We start from the raw sequence: 20,730 nt of genomic DNA on the forward strand, positions 1-20,730 counted from the left end.
CAAAAACCAAAATGTTCACGATAGGCTGACGGTGGCGGTTTACCGAGTACCCCACTCACTCGCCCACGCCGACCAATACGACCCACACACTGCCTTAGTGCTGGCGTACTCGACCCAGGGCCCCTATGAACCTCTATTTACTGGAACATGCGAGGGATATCCGCAGAACACTTACTCTTTCCAGTAACTATTGGTTGTTGGACAATTCCTGAGTGACCAGCGAACTTCCCTTCAGAAAATAAAAAATTACACAAATCACATCAGAGTGTACAAATAGTTTTATGACCGGGATTGTACACAAATGGTACTGGTCAGATTTAACTAATGTACACAATTACGTGCGGTACAATCGTTCAGCACATAAGCAACTAATCTTATGTACTGAGCGACCAGTGGAATCGAAAATTTCGGCTGCGAATTCCTTCAGCCAGAGCTTTATTGGCCTATATGGGTTTTGCACCAACCCCCTGGGTTGTGCCCTTTTCTCTTTTATGGCAGACTTCTTAGTCTGCTGTACCTGGACCTCCCGGTCTGTAGTATGACCTCCTGGTCTACTATTCTCTACTGCTCAAATTTTATGTTTAACCAGAGATGCCTCCCTAGCCACCATGCACGTCACTTACATGTATGTACCTCTGCGAGAACTCGACTTCTTGTGGTTCAACCTGTAAAATTGTATAAACTTGTATATACAAAACACTCACTCACCACACGTACACTTTTGCTTCTATTTCTATTTCTGCGCAGAAATTTTCTTTAGACCAGATGTGTTGTGAATTTGGAGAAGGGTCTGTTAATCTAAATTTCGGATTTAAAATAGATTTGCGCTATTTATCGCCTGATGCGCTACTTATCGCCTGTTGCGCTACTTAAAAATCAACTGTCGTGTGACTTTGAGTTACGTGGGCGTACCCAGACGCTCCGTTGCGTAATTTACGCTGCGTGCGTCGGCCTTGGCGTACGCGAGTCTCAGCCCTTTGTTAGAGACACGTGTACACAAAACCAATGTCCACCGCAACACAACTAACACTTTTATCAATGTAGATGATCCTCGATCGTCTACCGCGCAACACACCAATCTCTCCTTTTACCTTGGGTAGAGTTGCATGTGGGTTTTACACTTTAACTATGAAATAGCGACAAATCTCTATTAGCACGTTTTCTCTATCGTCCTAAGTGGATGCTGGGGTTCCTGAAAGGACCATGGGGAATAGCGGCTCCGCAGGAGACAGGGCACAAAAAAGTAAAGCTTTTACCAGATCAGGTGGTGTGCACTGGCTCCTCCCCCTATGACCCTCCTCCAGACTCCAGTTAGATTTTGTGCCCGAACGAGAAGGGTGCAATCTAGGTGGCTCTCCTAAAGAGCTGCTTAGAGAAAGTTTAGCTTAGGTTTTTTACTTTACAGTGAGTCCTGCTGGCAACAGGATCACTGCAACGAGGGACTTAGGGGAGAAGTAGTGAACTCACCTGCGTGCAGAGTGGATTTGCTGCTTGGCTACTGGACACTAGCTCCAGAGGGACGATCACAGGTACAGCCTGGATGGTCACCGGAGCCGCGCCGCCGGCCCCCTTGCAGACGCTGAAGAGAGAAGAGGTCCAAAATCGGCGGCTGAAGACTCCTGAGTCTTCATAAAGGTAGCGCACAGCACTGCAGCTGTGCGCCATTTTCCTCTCAGCACACTTCACACAACAGTCACTGAGGGTGCAGAGCGCTGGGGGGGGCGCTCTGAGAGGCAAATAAAAACCTTATTAGAGGCAAAAAAATACCTCACATATAGCCCACAGAGGCTATATGGAGATATTTAACCCCTGCCTAACTTCAAAAATAGCGGGAGACGAGCCCGCCGAAAAAGGGGCGGGGCCTATCTCCTCAGCACACAGCGCCATTTTCTCTCACAGAAAAGCTGGAGAGAAGGCTCCCAGGCTCTCCCCTGCACTGCACTACAGAAACAGGGTTAAAACAGAGAGGGGGGGCACTGATTTTGGCGATATTGTATATATATAAAAGATGCTATAAGGGAGAAACACTTATATAAGGTTGTCCCTATATAATTATAGCGTTTTTGGTGTGTGCTGGCAGACTCTCCCTCTGTCTCCCCAAAGGGCTAGTGGGTCCTGTCCTCTGTCAGAGCATTCCCGGTGTGTGTGCTGTGTGTCGGTACGTGTGTGTCGACATGTATGAGGACGATGTTGGTGAGGAGGCGGAGAAATTGCCTGTAATGGTGATGTCACTCTCTAGGGAGTCGACACCGGAATGGATGGCTTATTTAGAGAATTACGTGAGAATGTCAACACGCTGCAAGGTCGGTTGACGACATGAGACGGCCGACAATCTATTAGGACCGGTCCAGGCGTCTCAGAAACACCGTCAGGGGTTTTAAAAACGCCCATTTACCTCAGTCGGTCGACACAGACACGGACACTGAATACAGTGTCGACGGTGAATAAACAAACGTATTTCTCATTAGGGCCACACGTTAAGGGCAATGAAGGAGGTGTTACGTGTTTCTGATACTACAAGTACCACAAGAAAGGGTATTATGTGGGAGTGAAAAAACTACCTGTAGTTTTTCCTGAATCAGATAAAATAAAATGAAGTGTGTGAGGATGCGTAGGGTTACCCCGATAGCAAATATTGGCGTTATACCCTTTCCCGCCAGAAATTAGGGTACGTTGGGAAACACCCCTTAGGGTGATAAGGCGCTCACACGCTTATCAAGTGGCGTTACCGTCTCCAGATACGGCCGCCCTCAAGGAGCCAGCTGATAGGAAGCTGGAAAAATATCCTAAAAAGTATATACACACATACGGTGGTTATACTGCGACCAGCGATCGCCATCAGCCTGGAGATGCAGTGCTGGGTTGGCTTGGTCGGATTCCCTGACTGAAAATATTTTATTCATGTAGAGCATTTAATAGGATGCATTCTATATATATGTATGTGAGATGCACAGAGGGATATTTGCTCTCTGGCATCAAGATAAGTGCGTTGTCCATATCTCCCAGAAGATGTCAGGGACACGACAGTGGTCAGGTGATACAGATCCCATACGGCAGATGGAAGTATTGCTGTATAAAGGGAAGGAGTTATTTGGGGGTCGGTCCATCGGACCTGGGGACCACAGCAACAGCTGGGAAATCCAACCTTTTTTACCCCAAGTTACATCTCAGCTAAAAAAGACACCGTCTTTTCAGCCTCAATCTTTCCTTTCCCATGAGGGCATGCAGGCAAAAGGCCAGTCATATCTGCCCAGACATAGAGGTAAGGGAAGTAGACTGCAGCAGGCAGCCCTTTCCCAGGAAAAGAAGCCCTCCACCGCGTCTGCCAAGTCCTCAGCATGACGCTGGGGCCGTGCAAGCGGACTCAAGGTGGGGGGGTAGTCTCAAGAGTCTCAGGGCGCAGTGGGATCACTCGCAAGTTGACCCCTAGATCGTACGAGTATTATCCCAGGGGTAAAGATTGGAGAGTCGAGACATCTTCTCCTCGCAGGTTCCTGAAGTCTGCTTTACCAACGGCTCCCTCCGACAGGGAGGCAGCATTGGAAACAATTCACAAGCTGTATATCCAGCAGGTGATAATCAAAGTACCCCTCCTACGACAAGGAAAAGGGTATTATTTTTCCACACTATATGGTGGTACTGAAGCCAGACGGCTTGGTGACACATAGTCTAAATCTAAAATGTTTTGAACACTTACATAAAAGGTTCAAATCGAGATAAAGTCACTCAGAGCAGTGATAGCGAACCGGAAAAAAGGGGACTATATGGTGTCCCTGGACATCAAGGATTACCTCCATGTCCAAATTTTGTCCTTCTCATCAAGGGTACCTCTGGTTCGTGGTACAGAACTGTCAATATCAGTTTCAGACGATGCCGTTTGAATTATCCACGGCACCCCGGGCCTTTTTTACCAAGGTAATGGCCGAAAAGATGTTTCTTCAAAGAAAAAAGGCATCTAAATTATCCCTTACTTGCACGACCTAAAAAGGGCAAGTTCCAGAGAACAGTTGGAGGTCGGAAGAGCACTATCTAAAGTAGTTCTTCGACGGCACGACTGGATTCTAAATATTCCAAGAATCGCAGCTGTTTTCCGACGATACGTCTGCTGTTCCTAGGGATGATTCTGGACACGGTTCAGAAAAAGGTTTTTCTTCCCGAGGAAAAAGCCAAGGAGTTATCCGACCTGTCAGGAACCTCCTAAAACCAGGAAAGGTGTCTGTACATCAATGCACAAGAGTCCTGGGAAAAATGGTGGCTTTTTACGAAGCAATTCCATTCGACAGATTCCATGCAAGAATTTTCCAAAGGGATCTGTTGGACAAATGGTCAGGGTCGCATCCTCAGATGCACCTGCGAATAACCCTGTCGCCAAGGACAAGGGTATATCTTCTGTGGTGGTTGCAAAAGGCTCATCTATTGGAGGGCCGCAGATTCGGCATACAGGATTTGATCCTGGTGACCACGGACGCCAGCCTGAGAGGCTGGGGAGCAGTCACACAAGGAAGAAACTTCCAGGGGGTATGGACGAACCTGGAAAAGTCTCTTCACATAAACATTCTGGTACTAAGAGCAATCTAAAATGCTCTAAGCCAGGCGGAACCACTCCTGCAAGGAAAACCGGTGTTGATTCAGTCGGACAACATCACGGCGGTCGCCCATGTAAACAGACAGGGCGGCACAAGAAGCAGGAGTGCAATGGCAGAAGCTGCCAAGATTCTTCGCTGGGCGGAGAATCACGTAATAGCACTGTCAGCAGTGTTCTTCCCGGGCGTGGACAACTGGGAAGCAGACTTCCTCAGCAGACACGATATTCACCCGGGAGAGTGGGGTCTTCATCCAGAAGTCTTCCACATGCTAATAAACTGTTGGGAAAGACCAATGGTAGACATGATGGCGTCTCGCCTCAACAAGAAACTGGACAAGTATTGCGCCAGGTCAAGAGATCCACAGGCAATAGCTGTGGACGCATTGGTAACACCTTGGGTGTACAAATCAGTATATGTGTTTCCTCCTCTGCCTCTCATACCAAAGGTATTGAAGATTATACGGTGAAGAGGAGTAAGAACAATACTAGTGGCTCCGGATTGGCCAAGAAGGACTTGGTACCCGGAACTTCAAGAGTTGGTCACGGACGACCCGTGCCCTCTACTTCTGAGAAGGGACCTGCTACAACAGGGTCCCTGTCTCTTTCAAGACTTACCGCGGCTGCGTTTGACGGCATGGCGGTTGAACGCCAGATCCTAAAAGGGAAAGGCATTCCAGAAGAAGTCATTCCTACCTTGATTAAGGCAAGGAAGGAAGTCACCGCGAAACATTATCACCGCATTTGGCGAAAATATGTCGCGTGGTGCGAGGATCGGAGTGTTCCGACGGAGGAATTTCAACTGGGTCGTTTCCTACATTTCCTACAATCAGGATTGTCTATGGGTCTCAAATTGAGATCTATTAAGGTTCAAATTTCGGCCCTGTCAATATTCTTCCAAAAAGAATTGGCCTCAGTTCCTGAGGTACAGACTTTTGTTAAAGGAGTACTGCATATACAGCCTCCTGTGTTGCCTCCGGTGGCACCGTGGGATCTAAATGTAGTTTTAGATTTCCTCAAATCCCATTGGTTTGAACCATTGAAAAAGGTGGATTTTAAATATCTCACATGGAAAGTGACTATGTTACTGGCCCTGGCTTCCGCCAGGAGAGTTTCTGAATTGGCGGCTTTATCTTATAAAAGCCCTTATCTAATCTTCCATTCGGATAGGGCAGAACTGAGGACTCGTCCGCATTTTCTCCCTAAGGTGGTATCAGCGTTTCACCTGAACCAACCTATTGTGGTGCCTGCGGCCACTGGCGACTTGGAGGACTCCAAGTTGTTGGACGTTGTCAGAGCCTTAAAAATATACATTTCAAGGACGGCTGAAGTCAGAAAATCTGACTCGCTGTTGATACTATATGCACCCAACAAGTTGGGTGCCCCTGCTTCTAAGCAGACGATTGCTCGTTGGATTTGTAACACAATTCAACTTGCTCATTCTGTGGCAGGCCTGCCACAGCCTAAATCTGTTAAGGCCCATTCCACAAGGAAGGTGGGCTCATCTTGGGCGGCTGCCCGAGGGGTCTCGGCATTACAATTCTGCCGAGCAGCTACGTGGTCGGGGGAAAACACGTTTGTAAAATTCTACAAATTTGATACCCTGGCAAAAGAGGACTTGGAATTCTCTCATTCGGTGCTGCAGAGTCATCCGCACTCTCCCGCCCGTTTGGGAGCTTTGGTATAATCCCCATGGTCCTTTCAGGAACCCCAGCATCCACTTAGGACGATAGAGAAAATAAGAATTTACTTACCGATAATTCTATTTCTCGGAGTCCGTAGTGGATGCTGGGCGCCCATCCCAAGTGCGGATTATCTGCAATACTGTACATAGTTATTGTTAACAAATTCGGGTTATATTGTTAAGGAGCCATCTTTAAGAGGCTCTTTCTGTTATCATACTGTTAACTGGGTTTAGATCACAAGTTGTACGGTGTGATTGGTGTGGCTGGTATGAGTCTTACCCGGGATTCAAATTGCCTCCCTTATTGTGTACGCTCGTCCGGGCACAGTACCTAACTGGAGTCTGGAGGAGGGTCATAGGGGGAGGAGCCAGTGCACACCACCTGATCTGGTAAAAGCTTTACTTTTTTGTGCCCTGTCTCCTGCGGAGCCGCTATTCCCCATGGTCCTTTCAGGAACCCCAGCATCCACTACGGACTCCGAGAAATAGAATTATCGGTAAGTAAATTCTTATTTTATCAATTATAAAATGGCAAACAGGAGAGTGATATATGAAAATACACGAATGAAAAAGAAATGCAGATATGTGCGTGTGTACGCAAGACAGAAATAAACAGTTTTAAAAGACACTAGCGTGTTGTTCTTACCTCCGGTTCCGGATTCCTTCAGCACCCTTTACTAAGCGAAGCAGACGCTTATCCAAACAGCACTACGAGGAATATGACCTCCCGCCCTTTGCTGCTGGATAATGTCTGCTGAAATTACCTAGCAGAGATATGTGAAGGACAGGACGAGCCGCCAATTGATAAAGCTAAATATTTATCTTATATAAAACCCTTTATGAGGTCTAAGAACACTGTACGCTATTTACGTATGGAGTACCGTAAGGGTACGCTCGTTGCGTAACGATCGCTTAGCCGTGGTCGAGACGCTCAAGCGTCACGTTCGCTCACGGCCGAGAGATCACAGGCAGACACGCTATTGGCTGCCGGCTAACGTAATGATTCGCTATAGCGTAGCGGACGCTCGGGACCACGAGGAGATCACCAGCGGCGCTGACGCTCACAATGTTAAACCTTTAAATCTAATCCATAAACAATGTAATATGCTGTAAAACCTTAGTGTAGAGATAGGGTGTAGATGCAACACAGTGTAACCTTATTAACTTAAAAGCTGTTTGAGCGTCACCGACGCTCTGTGAATACTTAACACTATAAGAAATACACAGATACCGTGCTTAGGGTCCAACGCCTAATATATATTATGAATGTTATACTTGCAAAAGAATTAATACAATACAAGTCATACACTACAATATAACATAGATTACCTAACCAGATAACTACACAGGAAATACAATACAATACTATTACGTTTAGGAGAGTACGAGAGAAAGAAGAGAAGAGAGAGAGAGAGAGAAATGGCCCATAACATCAAGAAAGACAATATGATTGCGGAGAAAACTTACGCACAAAGGAAACTATCGCATGCGCCTCTGGACATCCAGCTCTCGATTTTCAGCAATGATAACCGTAGAAGAGTGAGCTGGATGTGATCGGCTTGTCTATTTATGCCCCACACACAATACAATTCAATGGTCCCTACAATCTCATTGTTCATTGGACACAGGAATTCCTCCTCGCGTTATAACAAAAGGTCATAGGTTGATTCATACAGGTGGGCTGTGACTATTTCCAACAGCTCAGGTGGGAGGGAAACTGGGTTTCCCGCCGCATGGATAAGTAAGTGCAAATACAGTAAATGTTCATAAACTTCTTATGTCCATAACTATTCGCACGAGCGATTAATCTGCTTCAAACCAACACCGGAATATTGCTAATTAAATACTCTTCCGATGGGTACTAAACACCACTGTATTACTCCTGTCTGACCCTTCGTATCAAACAAAGGGGGATTTCTCTGTTCATGAACATTCTATATTAACCAAACTTTCAGAATCTATCAAAGGGACCATGATCTACAAAATACATTATATAGTGGAAATATGTAACGATTGGGTCGCACGCTACGAACACATGAACTCTACCGTAAATGCACATACCGCGCACCCGCGGGTGCCCGCAACAGCGAGTATGCGCACGCACGGGAGAGCGCACGCATGCGCAGCGCAGACCTGTGTGAGGTGCAAATATGGCAGTGTGCATAGAGATATTTTTCTGACTTTGACAAAACCAATGTAACCTGCTGCAGAAAAGGAGTTATGGTAGACTTACCATTGTTAACTCTGTCTGCGAGGTACATGAGGTCCACAGGGCGCCCACCCTGACACACCTAACTTCTTTGGGTTGTTTGGCATTAGCCGCTGGTATGTTCTCCTGTCGTGAGAATGTGGTTCTATGTGGCTAACATCTGTCTTCTCTTTTGCCTGCTCCTGCATTGTACTGGTTAATGAAACTGAGCTCTCAGTGCCTGGAGGTGGGGTTATAGAGGAGACCCCAATGCATCCTCGGCCAGCTAAAGCTTTAGCCTGTTGGTGCCTCTGGATCAAGATCCACTCTACACCCCAATGTTTTTTCCCCGTGGATTTCAATGTACCTTGCAGAAAGAGAGTTAATAATGGTAAGTCTACCATAACTCTGTAAAACCTGTGCAGCCACACATCATGTGACGTTTTCGATGGGACCTACAGCCAATTAAATCTGTCCCTGTTTGAATATCTAAATGTTTTGGGGGGGTTTTAACTATTCCTACTGACAGTGTTTTATGAACTTTTTCGTTTCTGGTCAGAAAGAAGAGGAAAGACTGAGAGCCTCAATCCGCAGAGAGTCGCAGCAGCGTAGAATCAAAGAAAAGCAGCACCAGCGCGGTTTGAGTGCAAACTACCTGGAGCCTGATCGATATGATGATGATGAGGAAGGAGAGGAGTCAATAAGCTTGGCAGCCATTAAAAATAGATATAAAGGTGGACGAGGTAAATCTACTTCCTTTAGTCGCTTTTTCCCCCCTCCTTTTTCTTCCTTTTTCTATAAAAAACATTCACTAGACTGCAACAGTCTTCAGTGTCAGCAACACACAGATAACAGTGGTTGGGGAAGGAAGTCCATTGTAAAATAGCCGTTTTAGACCTTCACATCAATGGGTTTGTCAATTCATTTACAGAAACTGCAGCTACTTTTGAGACCATTTGACATATTAAACTTTATGTAACAAGACTTTTACCTGTGATACAGAGGAACGAGCCCGGATCTATTCATCTGACAGCGATGAAGGCTCAGATGATGACAAAACTCAGCGGCTAATGAAAGCAAAGAAACTTAACAGTGACGAAGAGGTGAGTCTAACCTTTCTGTCTGTCTCTCTGTCTGTCTCTCTGTCTGTCTGCCTCTTTTCTCCCTCTCGCTCTTTCATTCTTTTTCTCTTTCAACTTGCTTAAATAGGCTTTCTCATACGTCCTAGAGGATGCTGGGGACGACATCAAGACCATGGGGTATAGACGGGATCCGCAGGAGACATGGGCAGTCCAAAGACTTTTCATTGGGTGTGAACTGGCTCCTCCCTCTATGCCCCTCCTCCAGACCTCGGTTTTAGAAATGTGCCCAGGTCAACTGGATGCACTCTGAGGAGCTCTACTGAGTTTCTCTGAAAAGACTTATGTTAGATTTTTTATTTTCAGGGAGATCTGCTGGCATCAGACTCCCTGCTTCGTGGGACTGAGGGGGCAAAAGCAGAACCAACTTCCTCAGAGTTTCATGGCTCTGTTTCTGGCTGACAGGACACCATTAGCTCCTGAAGGGAACTGAACGCTAGCCGTGTCTAGATGCTCACTCCCACAGCACGCCGTCACCCCCCTCACAGACCCAGAAGTCAGAAGACAGGTGAGTATGAGAAGAATGATCTTCAATCAAGTAAGTGACGGCTGAGGCGGGAGCGCAGCGCGCCATTGCTGCCCACACACACAGGCACTGCAGGGTGCAGGGCGTGGGGGGGGGAGGGGTGCACTGGGCAGCAAGAAAAATACCTCAAACTGACTAAAAGGGGGCATAAGATGCCTCTGGCACAGCCCTACCCCTGCCAGTATAAATATTGTCATGGATACTGAGGTGCGGAGCTTCTTCCTCAGGCAGCCAACACACTACTCAGCACCATTTGCTCTCCTCAGGCTGCAGAGAACACGCTGGTCCTCTCCTCCACTTCTGACAAGTACAGGGTGCTATAAAGGTAGGGGCACAAAGCGATTGTGGTGCATTTGATAGTGTATATTACTATTTAAAAGCCCTTTTGGGCTGTGGACATACTGTGTTCACAGGCAATACTGGTGCTGGGTTTGTGAACTGGCTGCTCCTATCCTGTGTCCCTCTGACAGATTTTACTGTGGGTCTGTCCCCAAAATAAGTCCCAGTGTGTCTGTGAGTGTGGTGTACACGTGTGAGGCATGTCTGAGGCAGGGAGTTCCTCCCCGGAGAAAGCCATTTTAGGGACACAGAGTTGTAATGTGGTGGCGCTACCGGCACACCAAGAGCCTGCATGGGTGAAAGAGCTACGTGACAGTATGCATCTGATTAACAGTAGATTAGATAAGTCTGAATCTAAGGCTGCATGCTGAAGAAAATCTGTGGAAGATGTGATTTTTCAGGATGCTGTTATTCCTTATGCGGGCGGCCCCTCTGGGTCACATAAGAGACCATTTGCAAATGTTGTAAACACTGATACCGACACGGATTCTGATTCTTGTGTCGACAATAGTGAATCTAGACAGATAGATCATAAATTGGCAAAAAGTGTACAATATGATTGTGGCTATAAGGGACGTGTTGGAGGTTACAGAAAGCACTCCTGTACCTCAGGAGAAGGCTTATTTGTGTAAAGAAAAGAAATCCAAAGTCACGTTCCCTCCTTCACACGAACTAAATGCTCTGTTTGAAGGGATGTGGGTGAATCCTGATAAAAAATGTCGTATTCCCAAAAGGATTCACATAGATTATCCTTTCCCGGTTGAAGACAGGAAAAAATGGGAGTCACCCCCTGTGTTATACCCCTTTCACACAGCCATAAATTTCCCGGGTTAAAACACATGAACGCGCATCAACCCGGGAAATTTCTTGGTGTGAAAGGGTACAGGGACAAAAACCCGGGATTTCTATCCCTGCATTTCAAACCTGCAATCAACCAGGGTTGGTCCCGGGATCGTCCCTGGACCCTGGACAGTGTGAATGGTGCAGGGACATGTCCCACCTTCCTGGGTTGCCTCTGCTGATGCTGATTGGCTATTCAGGGCACTTCCTGGTCTTGTGGTTTTTCTGAGACGCCCATTTTCAGAAAATGCAGGGCCATCCCGGGTTCAGTATGAAAGGTGCAGACCCGGGATGTCTCGGCAAAAAATGCTGGTGTGAATGGTGCCAACCCGGAAATGTCCCTGCATGAGCCCGTGGCAGAATTCCCGGGTTTTGTCCCTGCATTTCTGGTGTGAAAGGGGTATTAGACAGTGCACTTTCCAGGTTGACAAAGAAGGTAATTCTCCCTGCTCCTGGCATGGCTTCTCTTAAAGAGCCGGCAGACCGCAAATTGGAAACGACATTGAAATCCATTTATGTTACCAATAGTACACTGCTCAGGCCCACTATTGCCTGCGCATGGGTGAGTCGCGCTATTGAAAAATGGTCAGAAAGCGTGTCATCAGAAATTGACACAATTGATAAAGATGAGATACTCCTTAAGTTAGGGAATATCAAGGACGCTGCCGCCTACATGCTGGAAGCAATGAAGGATATTGGACTCTTGAGCTCACAAGCCGCTACCATGGCAGTATCGGCTAGGCGGGCGTTATGGATTCGCCAGTGGAACGCGGATGGAGATTCCAAAAGAAACATGGAGTCTCTCCCATATAAAGGTTAGGCCTTATTTGGCGATGGCCTGGATGCGTTAGTCTCGGCGGCTACCGCAGGTAAGTCAACATTTTTGCCCTCTGCGCCTGCACCGGCAAAAAAGACCTATCACCCGCAAATGCAGTCCTTTCGGCCCAATAAATACAAAAAGGCGAGAGGTTCCCCCTTCTTTGCAGGAAGGGGAAAGAAGCCACACCGGCTCCAGGTTCCCAAGAGTAGAAGTCTACCCCTAATTCTGGCAAATCCCCAGCATGACGCTGGAACACCCTTGCGGGAGGCCGCTCGGGTGGGGGCACGTCTCAAACTCTTCAGCCAGGATTGGATTCTGTCTGGCCTGGATCCCTGGGTGTTGCAAATAGTATCCCAGGGATGCAAACTAGAGTTTCAAGACGTTCCCCCATGCCGATTTTTCAAATCGACCTTGCCAGCTTCTCCGCCAGAGAGAGAAGCAGTAACAGCGGCAATCCAAAAATTATGTCAAGACCAGGTTATAGTCCTGGTACCGTTGTCACAACAAGGGCGGGGTTTTTATTCAAGCCTCTTTGTTCCGAAGCCGGACGGCTCGTTCAGACCGATCCTAAATCTAAAAGATCTGAATTTCTTCCTGAAAAGGTTCAAGTTCAAGATGGAATCACTTTGGGCGGTGATTGCCAGTCTGGAGGAGGGGGACTACTTAGTATCGGTGGACATAAAGGAATGCTTACCTGCATGTTCCCATTTATCCTCCTCACCAGGCTTATCTGAGATTTGCGATTCGGGATTGCCATTACCAATTCCAGACGTTACCTTTTCGGTCTCCCCACGGCGCCGAGGGTATTCATCAAGGTGATGGCGGAGATGATGGTCCTCCTTCGTCAGAAAGGAGTCAATATAATCCCTTATCTGGACGACCTCCTGATAAAGGCGAGATCCAGGGAGCAGTTATTACAAAACATATCCCTCTCCCTGTCAATACTCCAAAGTCACAGTTGGAACCGACGACAAGGTTGTCTTTCCTCGGGATGATTCTGGACACGGAAGTTCAGAGAGTATTTCTTCCGCTGGAAAAGGCTCTGGAAATCCAGAAAATGGTAAAACAGATATTGAAACCATCAAGTGTGTCGATCCAACAGTGCATTCGGTTGTTGGGGAAGATGGTGGCAGCCTACGAGGCCATACAGTTTGGCAGGTTCCATGCCAGAGTATTCCAGTGGGACCTGTTGGACAAGTGGTCGGGGTCACACCTACACATGCACAGAAAGATAATCCTGTCGTCAAAAACCAGGATTTCGCTCCTGTGGTGGTTGCACAGCTCTCACCTGCTAGAGGGACGCAGGTTCGGGATTCAGGACTGGGTCCTAGTAACCATGGATGCAAGTCTCCGAGGCTGGGGAGCAGTCTCTCAGGGAGAAAACTTCCAGGGACGTTGGTCACAATAGGAAGCCTGCCTTCACATAAACGTTCTGGAGCTAAGAGCCATTTACAACGGCCTTCAACAAGCGGTACATCTTCAAGACTGTCCCGTGCAGATCCAGGCGGACAATGTAACAGCAGTTGCATACATAAACAGGCAGGGCGGAACGAAAAGCAGAGCGGCAATGGCAGAGGCGACAAAAATCCTCCGCTGGGCAGAAAAACATCTACAAGCTCTGTCGGCAATATTCATTCCGGGAGTAGACAACTGGGAAGCAGACTTCCTCAGCAGACACGATCTCCATCCAGGAGAGTGGGTCCTCCACCAAGAAGTCTTCGCAGAGGTGACAAGTCTTTGGGGAGTTCCTCAAATAGACATGATGGCATCTCGTCTCAACAAGAAGCTTCAGAGATACTGTTCCAAGTCGAGAGACCCTCAAGCAGTAGCAGTGGATGCACTGGTGACCCAGTGGGTGTTTCCGTCAGTGTATGTTTTCCCTCCATTTCCGCTGATCCCAAAAGTACTCAGGATCATAAAAAAGACAAGGTTTCGAGCAATCTTCATTGCCCCAGACTGGCCAAGAAGGGCTTGGTACCCAGATCTTCAGCAGTAACTCATAGGAGATCCTCTGCCTCTTCCTCCTCGGAAGGACCTGCTGCAGCAGGGGCCGTGTGTGTACCAAGACTTACCGCGGCTACGTTTGACGGCATGGCTGTTGAGCGCCGTATCCTAGCCAGGAAGGGTATTCCTAAGGAGGTCATCCCCACCCTTATTCAGGCCAGAAAGGGAGTAACGTCAAAACATTACCACCGTATCTGGAGAAAATGTGTCTTGGTGTGAATCCAAGAAAGCTCCTACGGAAGAGTTTCACTTAGGACGTTTTCTCCATTTTTTGCAGGATGGTGTGGAGACGGGCCTACGATTGGGATCAATCAAGGTCCAGATTTCGGTTTTGTCAGTGTTCTTCCAAAAACAATTGGCCTCTCTTCCAGAGGTTCAGACCTTCGTGAAAGGGGTTCTGCACATCCAGCCTCCATTCATGCCTCCAGTGGCACCATGGTACCTTAACGTGGTATTGCAGTTCCTTCAATCGGATTGGTTTGAGCCTCTACAAAAGATAGAGTTGAAGTTTCTCACTTGGAAAGTGGTGATGCTTTTGGCATTGGCATCCGCAAGGCGGCTGTCGGAATTGCGGGCCTTGTCTCACAAGAGCCCTTACCTGATTTTCCATGAAGATAGGGCAGAGTTGCGAACTCGCCAACATTTTCTTCCAAAGGTGGTTTCTGCTTTTCACATAAACCAACCTATTGTGGTGCCAGTTGTTACTGACACATTCATTGATTCAAAGTCTCTAGATGTGGTTAGAGCTTTGAAAATCTATGTTGCTAGAAAAGCTCGTATACGGAGAACAGAGGCTCTGTTTGTCCTGTATGATCACAACAAGATTGGCTGTCCTGCTTCCAAGCAGACTATTGCACGTTGGATTAGAAATACGATTCAGCAAGCTCATACTACGGCTGGATTGCCGTTACCGACGTCGGTAAAGGCCCACTCCACTAGGAAGGTGGGCTCATCCTGGGCGGCTGCCCGGGTGGTCTCGGCATTACAACTTTGCCGAGCAGCTACTTGGTCAGGGTCAAACACATTTTCTAAGTTTTACAAGTTTGACTCCTTGGCCGATGAGGACCTAAAGTTTGGTCAATCGGTGCTGCAGGGTCATCCGCACTCTCCCGCCTGTACTGGAGCTTTGGTATAGACCCCATGGTCTTGATGTCATCCCCAGCATCCTCTAGGACGTATGAGAAAATAGGATTTTGATAACCTACCGGTAAATCCTTTTCTCCTAGTCCGTAGAGGATGCTGGGCGCCCGTCCCAGTGCGTACTTTACCTGCAGTTTAGTAATTAGTTACACAGGTTGTGTTATCTTGGTTTCAGCATGTTGGTGCAATTAGTTCATGCCTGTTGGCGTGTGTTATGTTGAATGCCATGTGTGCAGCATGGTTGAGGGTGTGAGTTGGTAGATATCTCACCACTAGTTAGGTAATTCCTTTCCTTGAAATGTCAGTCTCCCTGGGCACAGTTCCTACAACTGAGGTCTGGAGGAGGGGCATAGAGGCAGGAGCCAGTTCACACCCAATGAAAAGTCTTTGGAGTGCCCATGTCTCCTGCGGATCCCGTCCATACCCCATGGTCTTGATGTCGTCCCCAGCATCCTCTACGGACTAGGAGAAAAGGATTTACTGGTAGGTTATCAAAATCCTATTTTTGTGTTACTTGGAGTTAAAATTATTATTATCCTTTATATGGCGCCACAAGGGTTCTGCGTCGCCCAATTATAGATTACATAAACAAAACAGGGAAACAGTGACTTACAATTGGAGACAATGGGGTATATGCAATTGCGGTCGAATTCGCGGCAATTTTCGCCGTTTTTTAATTCGACTCAATTCGACAGGTGAATCCCGGAAGGTGGCTTCCGGAATTCACCATATTCAATGAAAAACGGATTCGCCAGAGTCGCGGGCGAAAATCGGCCGATTTGGCGGATTTTGCCGCGATTTTAAAAACCGGTAAAAAAACGTGAAAAACCCGAAAAAAAAATGGCGTGGGGTCCCCCCTCCAAAGCATAACCAGCCTCGGGCTCATCGAGCTGGTCCTGGTTCTAAAAATGCAGGGGAAAAATTGGCCAGGGATCCCCCGTATTTTTAAAACCAGCACCGGGCTCTGCGCCTGGTGCTGGTGCCAAAAATACGGGGGACAAAAAGAGTAGAGGTCCCCCGTATTTTTAACACCAGCATCGGGCTCCACTAGCTGGACAGATAATGCCACAGCCGGGGGTCACTTTTATGCCGTGCCCTGCGGCCGTGGCATTAAATATCCAACTAGTCACCCCTGGCCGGGGTACCCTGGGGGAGTGGGGACCCCTTCAATCAAGGGGTCCCCCCCCCCCCAGCCACCCAAGGGCCAGGGGTGAAGCCCGAGGCTGTCCCCCCCCCCCCATCCAATGGGCTGCGGATGGGGGGGCTGATAGCCTTTTGTGATAATAAAAAGATATTGTTTTTTCCAGCAGTACTACAAGTCCCAGCAAGCCTCCCCCGCAAGCTGGTACTTGGAGAACCACAAGTACCAGCATGCGGGAGAAAAACGGGTCCGCTGGTACCTGTAGTACTACTGGGGAAAAAATACCCAAATAAAAACAGGACACACACACACCTTGATAGTAAAACTTTATTACACACTACCGACACACACATACCTATGTTGACACGCCGACTGCCACGGTCTCCGGCGATCCGAGGGTACCTGTGAAAAAATTATACTCACCTTCCAGCGTCCAGAGATAAATCCACGTCCAGAGAGTAAAATCCACGTACTTGTTTAAAAAAAAAAACATGCAAAAACCCGCTCCATACCGGACTAGAAAGGGGTCCAATACTTTCACATCAGACCCCTTTCTCCCGAATGCCGGGACATCACGTGACTCCTGTCACTGACGTCCCTTCAGCCAATCAGGAAGCGCTACTTCCGTGGCGCTCACCTGATTGGCTGTGCGCTGTCTGTACTGTGACAGCACATCGCAAAGCCGCTCCATTACTTTCAATGGTGGGAACTTTGCGGGTAGCGGTGGGGTCACCCGCCGGTCAGCCGCTGACCGGCGGGTGACCTTACCGCTAGCCGCTAAGTTCCCACCATTGAAAGTAATGGAGCGGCTTTGCGATGTGCTGTCACAGTACAGACAGCGCACAGCCAATCAGGTGAGCGCAACGAAGTTGCGCTTCCTGATTGGCTTAGAGACCTTTCTGTGACAGCTGTCACTGACAGGTCTCATTCGTGGAAAGGTGTCCCATGTGTCAGCATGGGACCCCTTTCAGTCCGGCATGGAGCGGGTGTTCGGTTTGTTTTTTTGCCAAGTACGTGGATTTATCTCTGGACCATGGCTGAGGTGAGTATATTGATCTTTTCTTTTCAGGTATCCGTGGATTCTACATGGAGAAGAGGACCAATGTCGGCGTGTGAACATAGGTAAGTATGTGTGTGTCGACGTATGAAATAAAGTTTTACTGTCGACGGTGTGTGTGTGTCCTGTTTTTATTTGGGTATTTTTTCCCCAGTAGTACTACAGGTACCAGCGGGCCCGTTTTTCTCCCGCATGCTGGTACTTGTGGTTCTCCAAGTACCAGCTTGCGGGGGAGGCTTGCTGGGACTTGTAGTACTACTGGAAAAAACAATATCTTTTTATTATCACAAAAGGCTATCAGCCCCCCCATCCGCAGCCCATTGGATGGGGGGGGACAGCCTCGGGCTTCACCCCTGGCCCTTGGGTGGCTGGGGGGGGGGGGGGGGGGCTTGATTGAAGGGGTCCCCACTCCCCCAGGGTACCCCGGCCAGGGGTGACTAGTTGGATATTTAATGCCACGGCCGCAGGGCACGGCATAAAAGTGACCCCCGGCTGTGGCATTATCTGTCCAGCTAGTGGAGCCCGATGCTGGTGTTAAAAATACGGGGGACCCCTACTCTTTTTGTCCCCCGTATTTTTGGCACCAGCACCAGGCGCAGAGCCCGGTGCTGGTTTTAAAAATACGGGGGATCCCCTGTCAATTTTTTCCCCGCATTTTTAGAACCAGGACCAGCTCGAAGAGCCCGAGGCTGGTTATGCTTTGGAGGGGGGACCCCACGCCATTTTTTTTTATGATTTCACCGTTCCAGCATAAAAAAAAAAAAATAATAATAATAATATTTTAAAAAATATATAAATAATATTTGTGCCTCCAAAAAAAAAAAAAAAAAGTACCTAACCCCTTCTAATATAAATAGATCTGCTATTCCCCCCCCAAAAAAACACAAAAAAAACATGTTTAAAATTTTTTTTATTTGTTTTCACCCTCCAAAGTGTGGCGGATTGAAAATGACGAATTTGCTGTCTAAAAGCACTGCTGTCGAATTTCCAAACTTGAATTGAATATGCTTTGGTCGAATTGCAGCACTTGTATCATTGCAGAAAAGTCGAATTTGCAAAAAGTCGAATTTCAAAAAGTCGAATTTTGAAAGTCCGTTTTTTGGTCGGAAAGCACTGAATTGCATAGGCGATTTTTTTTTTTGGTCGAAAATGACCCGAAATTCGACAATTTCGGGAATTCGACCGCAATTGCATATACCCCAATATAGGACAAGTACAGGGTGAATAAACTTCTCTACAGCAGCAGACAACACTGACATAAGGATCAGGGAGGCAGAACACCGTGGGGTTTGGTGCCATTGAAGAAGGTTTTAGAAAGAGAAGGATAAGCACGTGAAGGGTTGAGGGCCCTGCTCGTGAGAGCTTACATTCTATGAGGGTCATTCAGGTGCAGTTGTTCTTCCTGCTACAATGATTTGCCATATGCAATTGTGATTATGGGGGTCATTCCAAGTTGATCGCACGTAGCAACTTTTTGCTGCTCGTGTGATCAACTAGACGCCGCCTATGGGGGAGTGTGTATTAGCATAGCAGGGTTGCAATCGCTTGTGCAGTCCTGCTATGCTAAAAAAGTTTTGTGTAAAACAAGACTAGCCCTGCAGTTACTTACCCTGTGCGATGGATTCAGCGATGAAGGTCCCAGAATTGATGTCAGACATCCGCCCTCCAAACGCCTGGACACGCCTGCGTTCGGATCTCCACGCCCGGGAAACGGTGAGTTGACGCCCCGGTATGCCTTACTCCTGCCAGTCTTCTTGCAGTCGCCGCTGCTACCGCTTTCTTTGTACGCTACGTCACTGGGCAACGACGCGCCTGCGCAATGCGGCCGCCGTGCATGCGCATTTCCGACCCGTTCGCATTGCAGCGTGCGAACGGGTCGGAATGACCACCTTTATGCTAACATGGGCAGAAGCTAACACGTGCAAAAAGACACCCACTGAGATCACCTCTTTTGTGTACGGTGCCGCATGATTGCAGAAACATGGCTAACATTGTCGCACATCGGTACGCTATGCAGTGTCAAGTGCCTCTGAAGACACGCAGACTGAGCTGCTCTCCCTGGATATGCAGTAGCAAGTGTTATCGCAGCTGCTTATGTAAGCACGCCCAGAAAACGCTGTCCGAATGGCCATGACACGCCTGTGTTCACATGACCACTCCCCATTACCACCCCCAAAAGCTGACTACCTGTCACTCTCTTTGCAACTAAAATGTTGCTGCGACCACTCTTGAGAATTCACTGTGGCTCAGGTGCATGCGCAGTGGGAAATCATCGATATGCGTACAATTGCTGCTTTGCGTTCACACCTGAATGACCTCCAATATGTCCACAGTCCTATAAGTATAGTCTAATAAAACACATAGCTCAACATAAACCATATATTCAAAGAGGATTGGATAGGTGCTACAAGAGATGTCCCTCTGGTAGCCTGTGTTGCTCATTTGCTAAGCTGGATTGTCTGTGGTGGTTGCAACCGTAACTGTGAACTTTATTGTGGGCTTCTGGTTACACACTGTACTTCAGGTATGGTAAATTATTATACCTATAGGGAATTGGTGAGTTTTAAATGTTTGAGTAAAATATCCAGAAAACATTAATTTGGAGGGTTGACCGAGTACTGATAGAAGCTTCTGTTGAATGTTCATTCACATGTACTAATTGTTTATAATGTATCCTGTTCCTTATTCAGTCAGGAGAACCCTCAGCAAAGAGAAAGGCAGAGGATGAGGAGAAAGTGAACAAGAAGCACAAGAAATATGTAATTAGCGACGAAGAAGATGAGGATTTGTAACGTATGTGTGTATATAGGTTATGAGTGTGCACTGGCCTATGTTGTAGGTCATTTATTTGTTTCGGTTACTCAGATTTTTGTGTAGTAAATACATTTTACAAAATACACCCTTTGTCCTTCGTTTGTGATTTTCTTCCATTCATCTGTCATTTAAGGTCATTTGTAAAAATAAAATGTATCTTCACATCCACAGGATGACTTTGGAACATCATGGGGGAAGGGGGTGCATGGAGTCTGGACATTCTAAATGTATTGACATAAAGCTTGTCCTGTCTGTGAACTTTAATTTTATACAGTGCCGTACAGAGTCAGGCGCTTGCTTCATGGCTGTTTTTTGGTCTGTTTTTATACAGGTTTTTTTGTACATTTTTATTCTATTTTTGGACTTTTACATCGGAATCTCTAGGCTACAACTGAGGGATTTTATGTTTGTTCCGTATACTACTCCAAATCTGCATTGTGCTCATTCCAGTTGGCA

At 47.4% G+C, this 20,730-nt stretch overlaps 1 protein-coding gene across 1 annotated transcript in view; it reads left to right on the forward strand.

Annotated features, from left to right (window-relative positions):
- Positions 1-20,357, forward strand: part of LEO1 (LEO1 homolog, Paf1/RNA polymerase II complex component) — a 105,855-nt gene extending 85,498 nt beyond the window's left edge. Inside the window, exons 10-12 of the mRNA XM_063926092.1 lie at positions 9,014-9,197; positions 9,457-9,557; positions 20,151-20,357. Coding sequence (XP_063782162.1) covers positions 9,014-9,197; positions 9,457-9,557; positions 20,151-20,252 — 387 coding nt within the window. The 3' untranslated portion in view covers positions 20,253-20,357. The remainder of the gene's footprint in view (positions 1-9,013; positions 9,198-9,456; positions 9,558-20,150) is intronic.
- The last annotated feature ends 373 nt before the right edge of the window (positions 20,358-20,730 follow it).

Source organism: Pseudophryne corroboree, chromosome 6, assembly GCF_028390025.1.
Source record: "Pseudophryne corroboree isolate aPseCor3 chromosome 6, aPseCor3.hap2, whole genome shotgun sequence".
NCBI lineage: Eukaryota > Metazoa > Chordata > Amphibia > Anura > Myobatrachidae > Pseudophryne > Pseudophryne corroboree.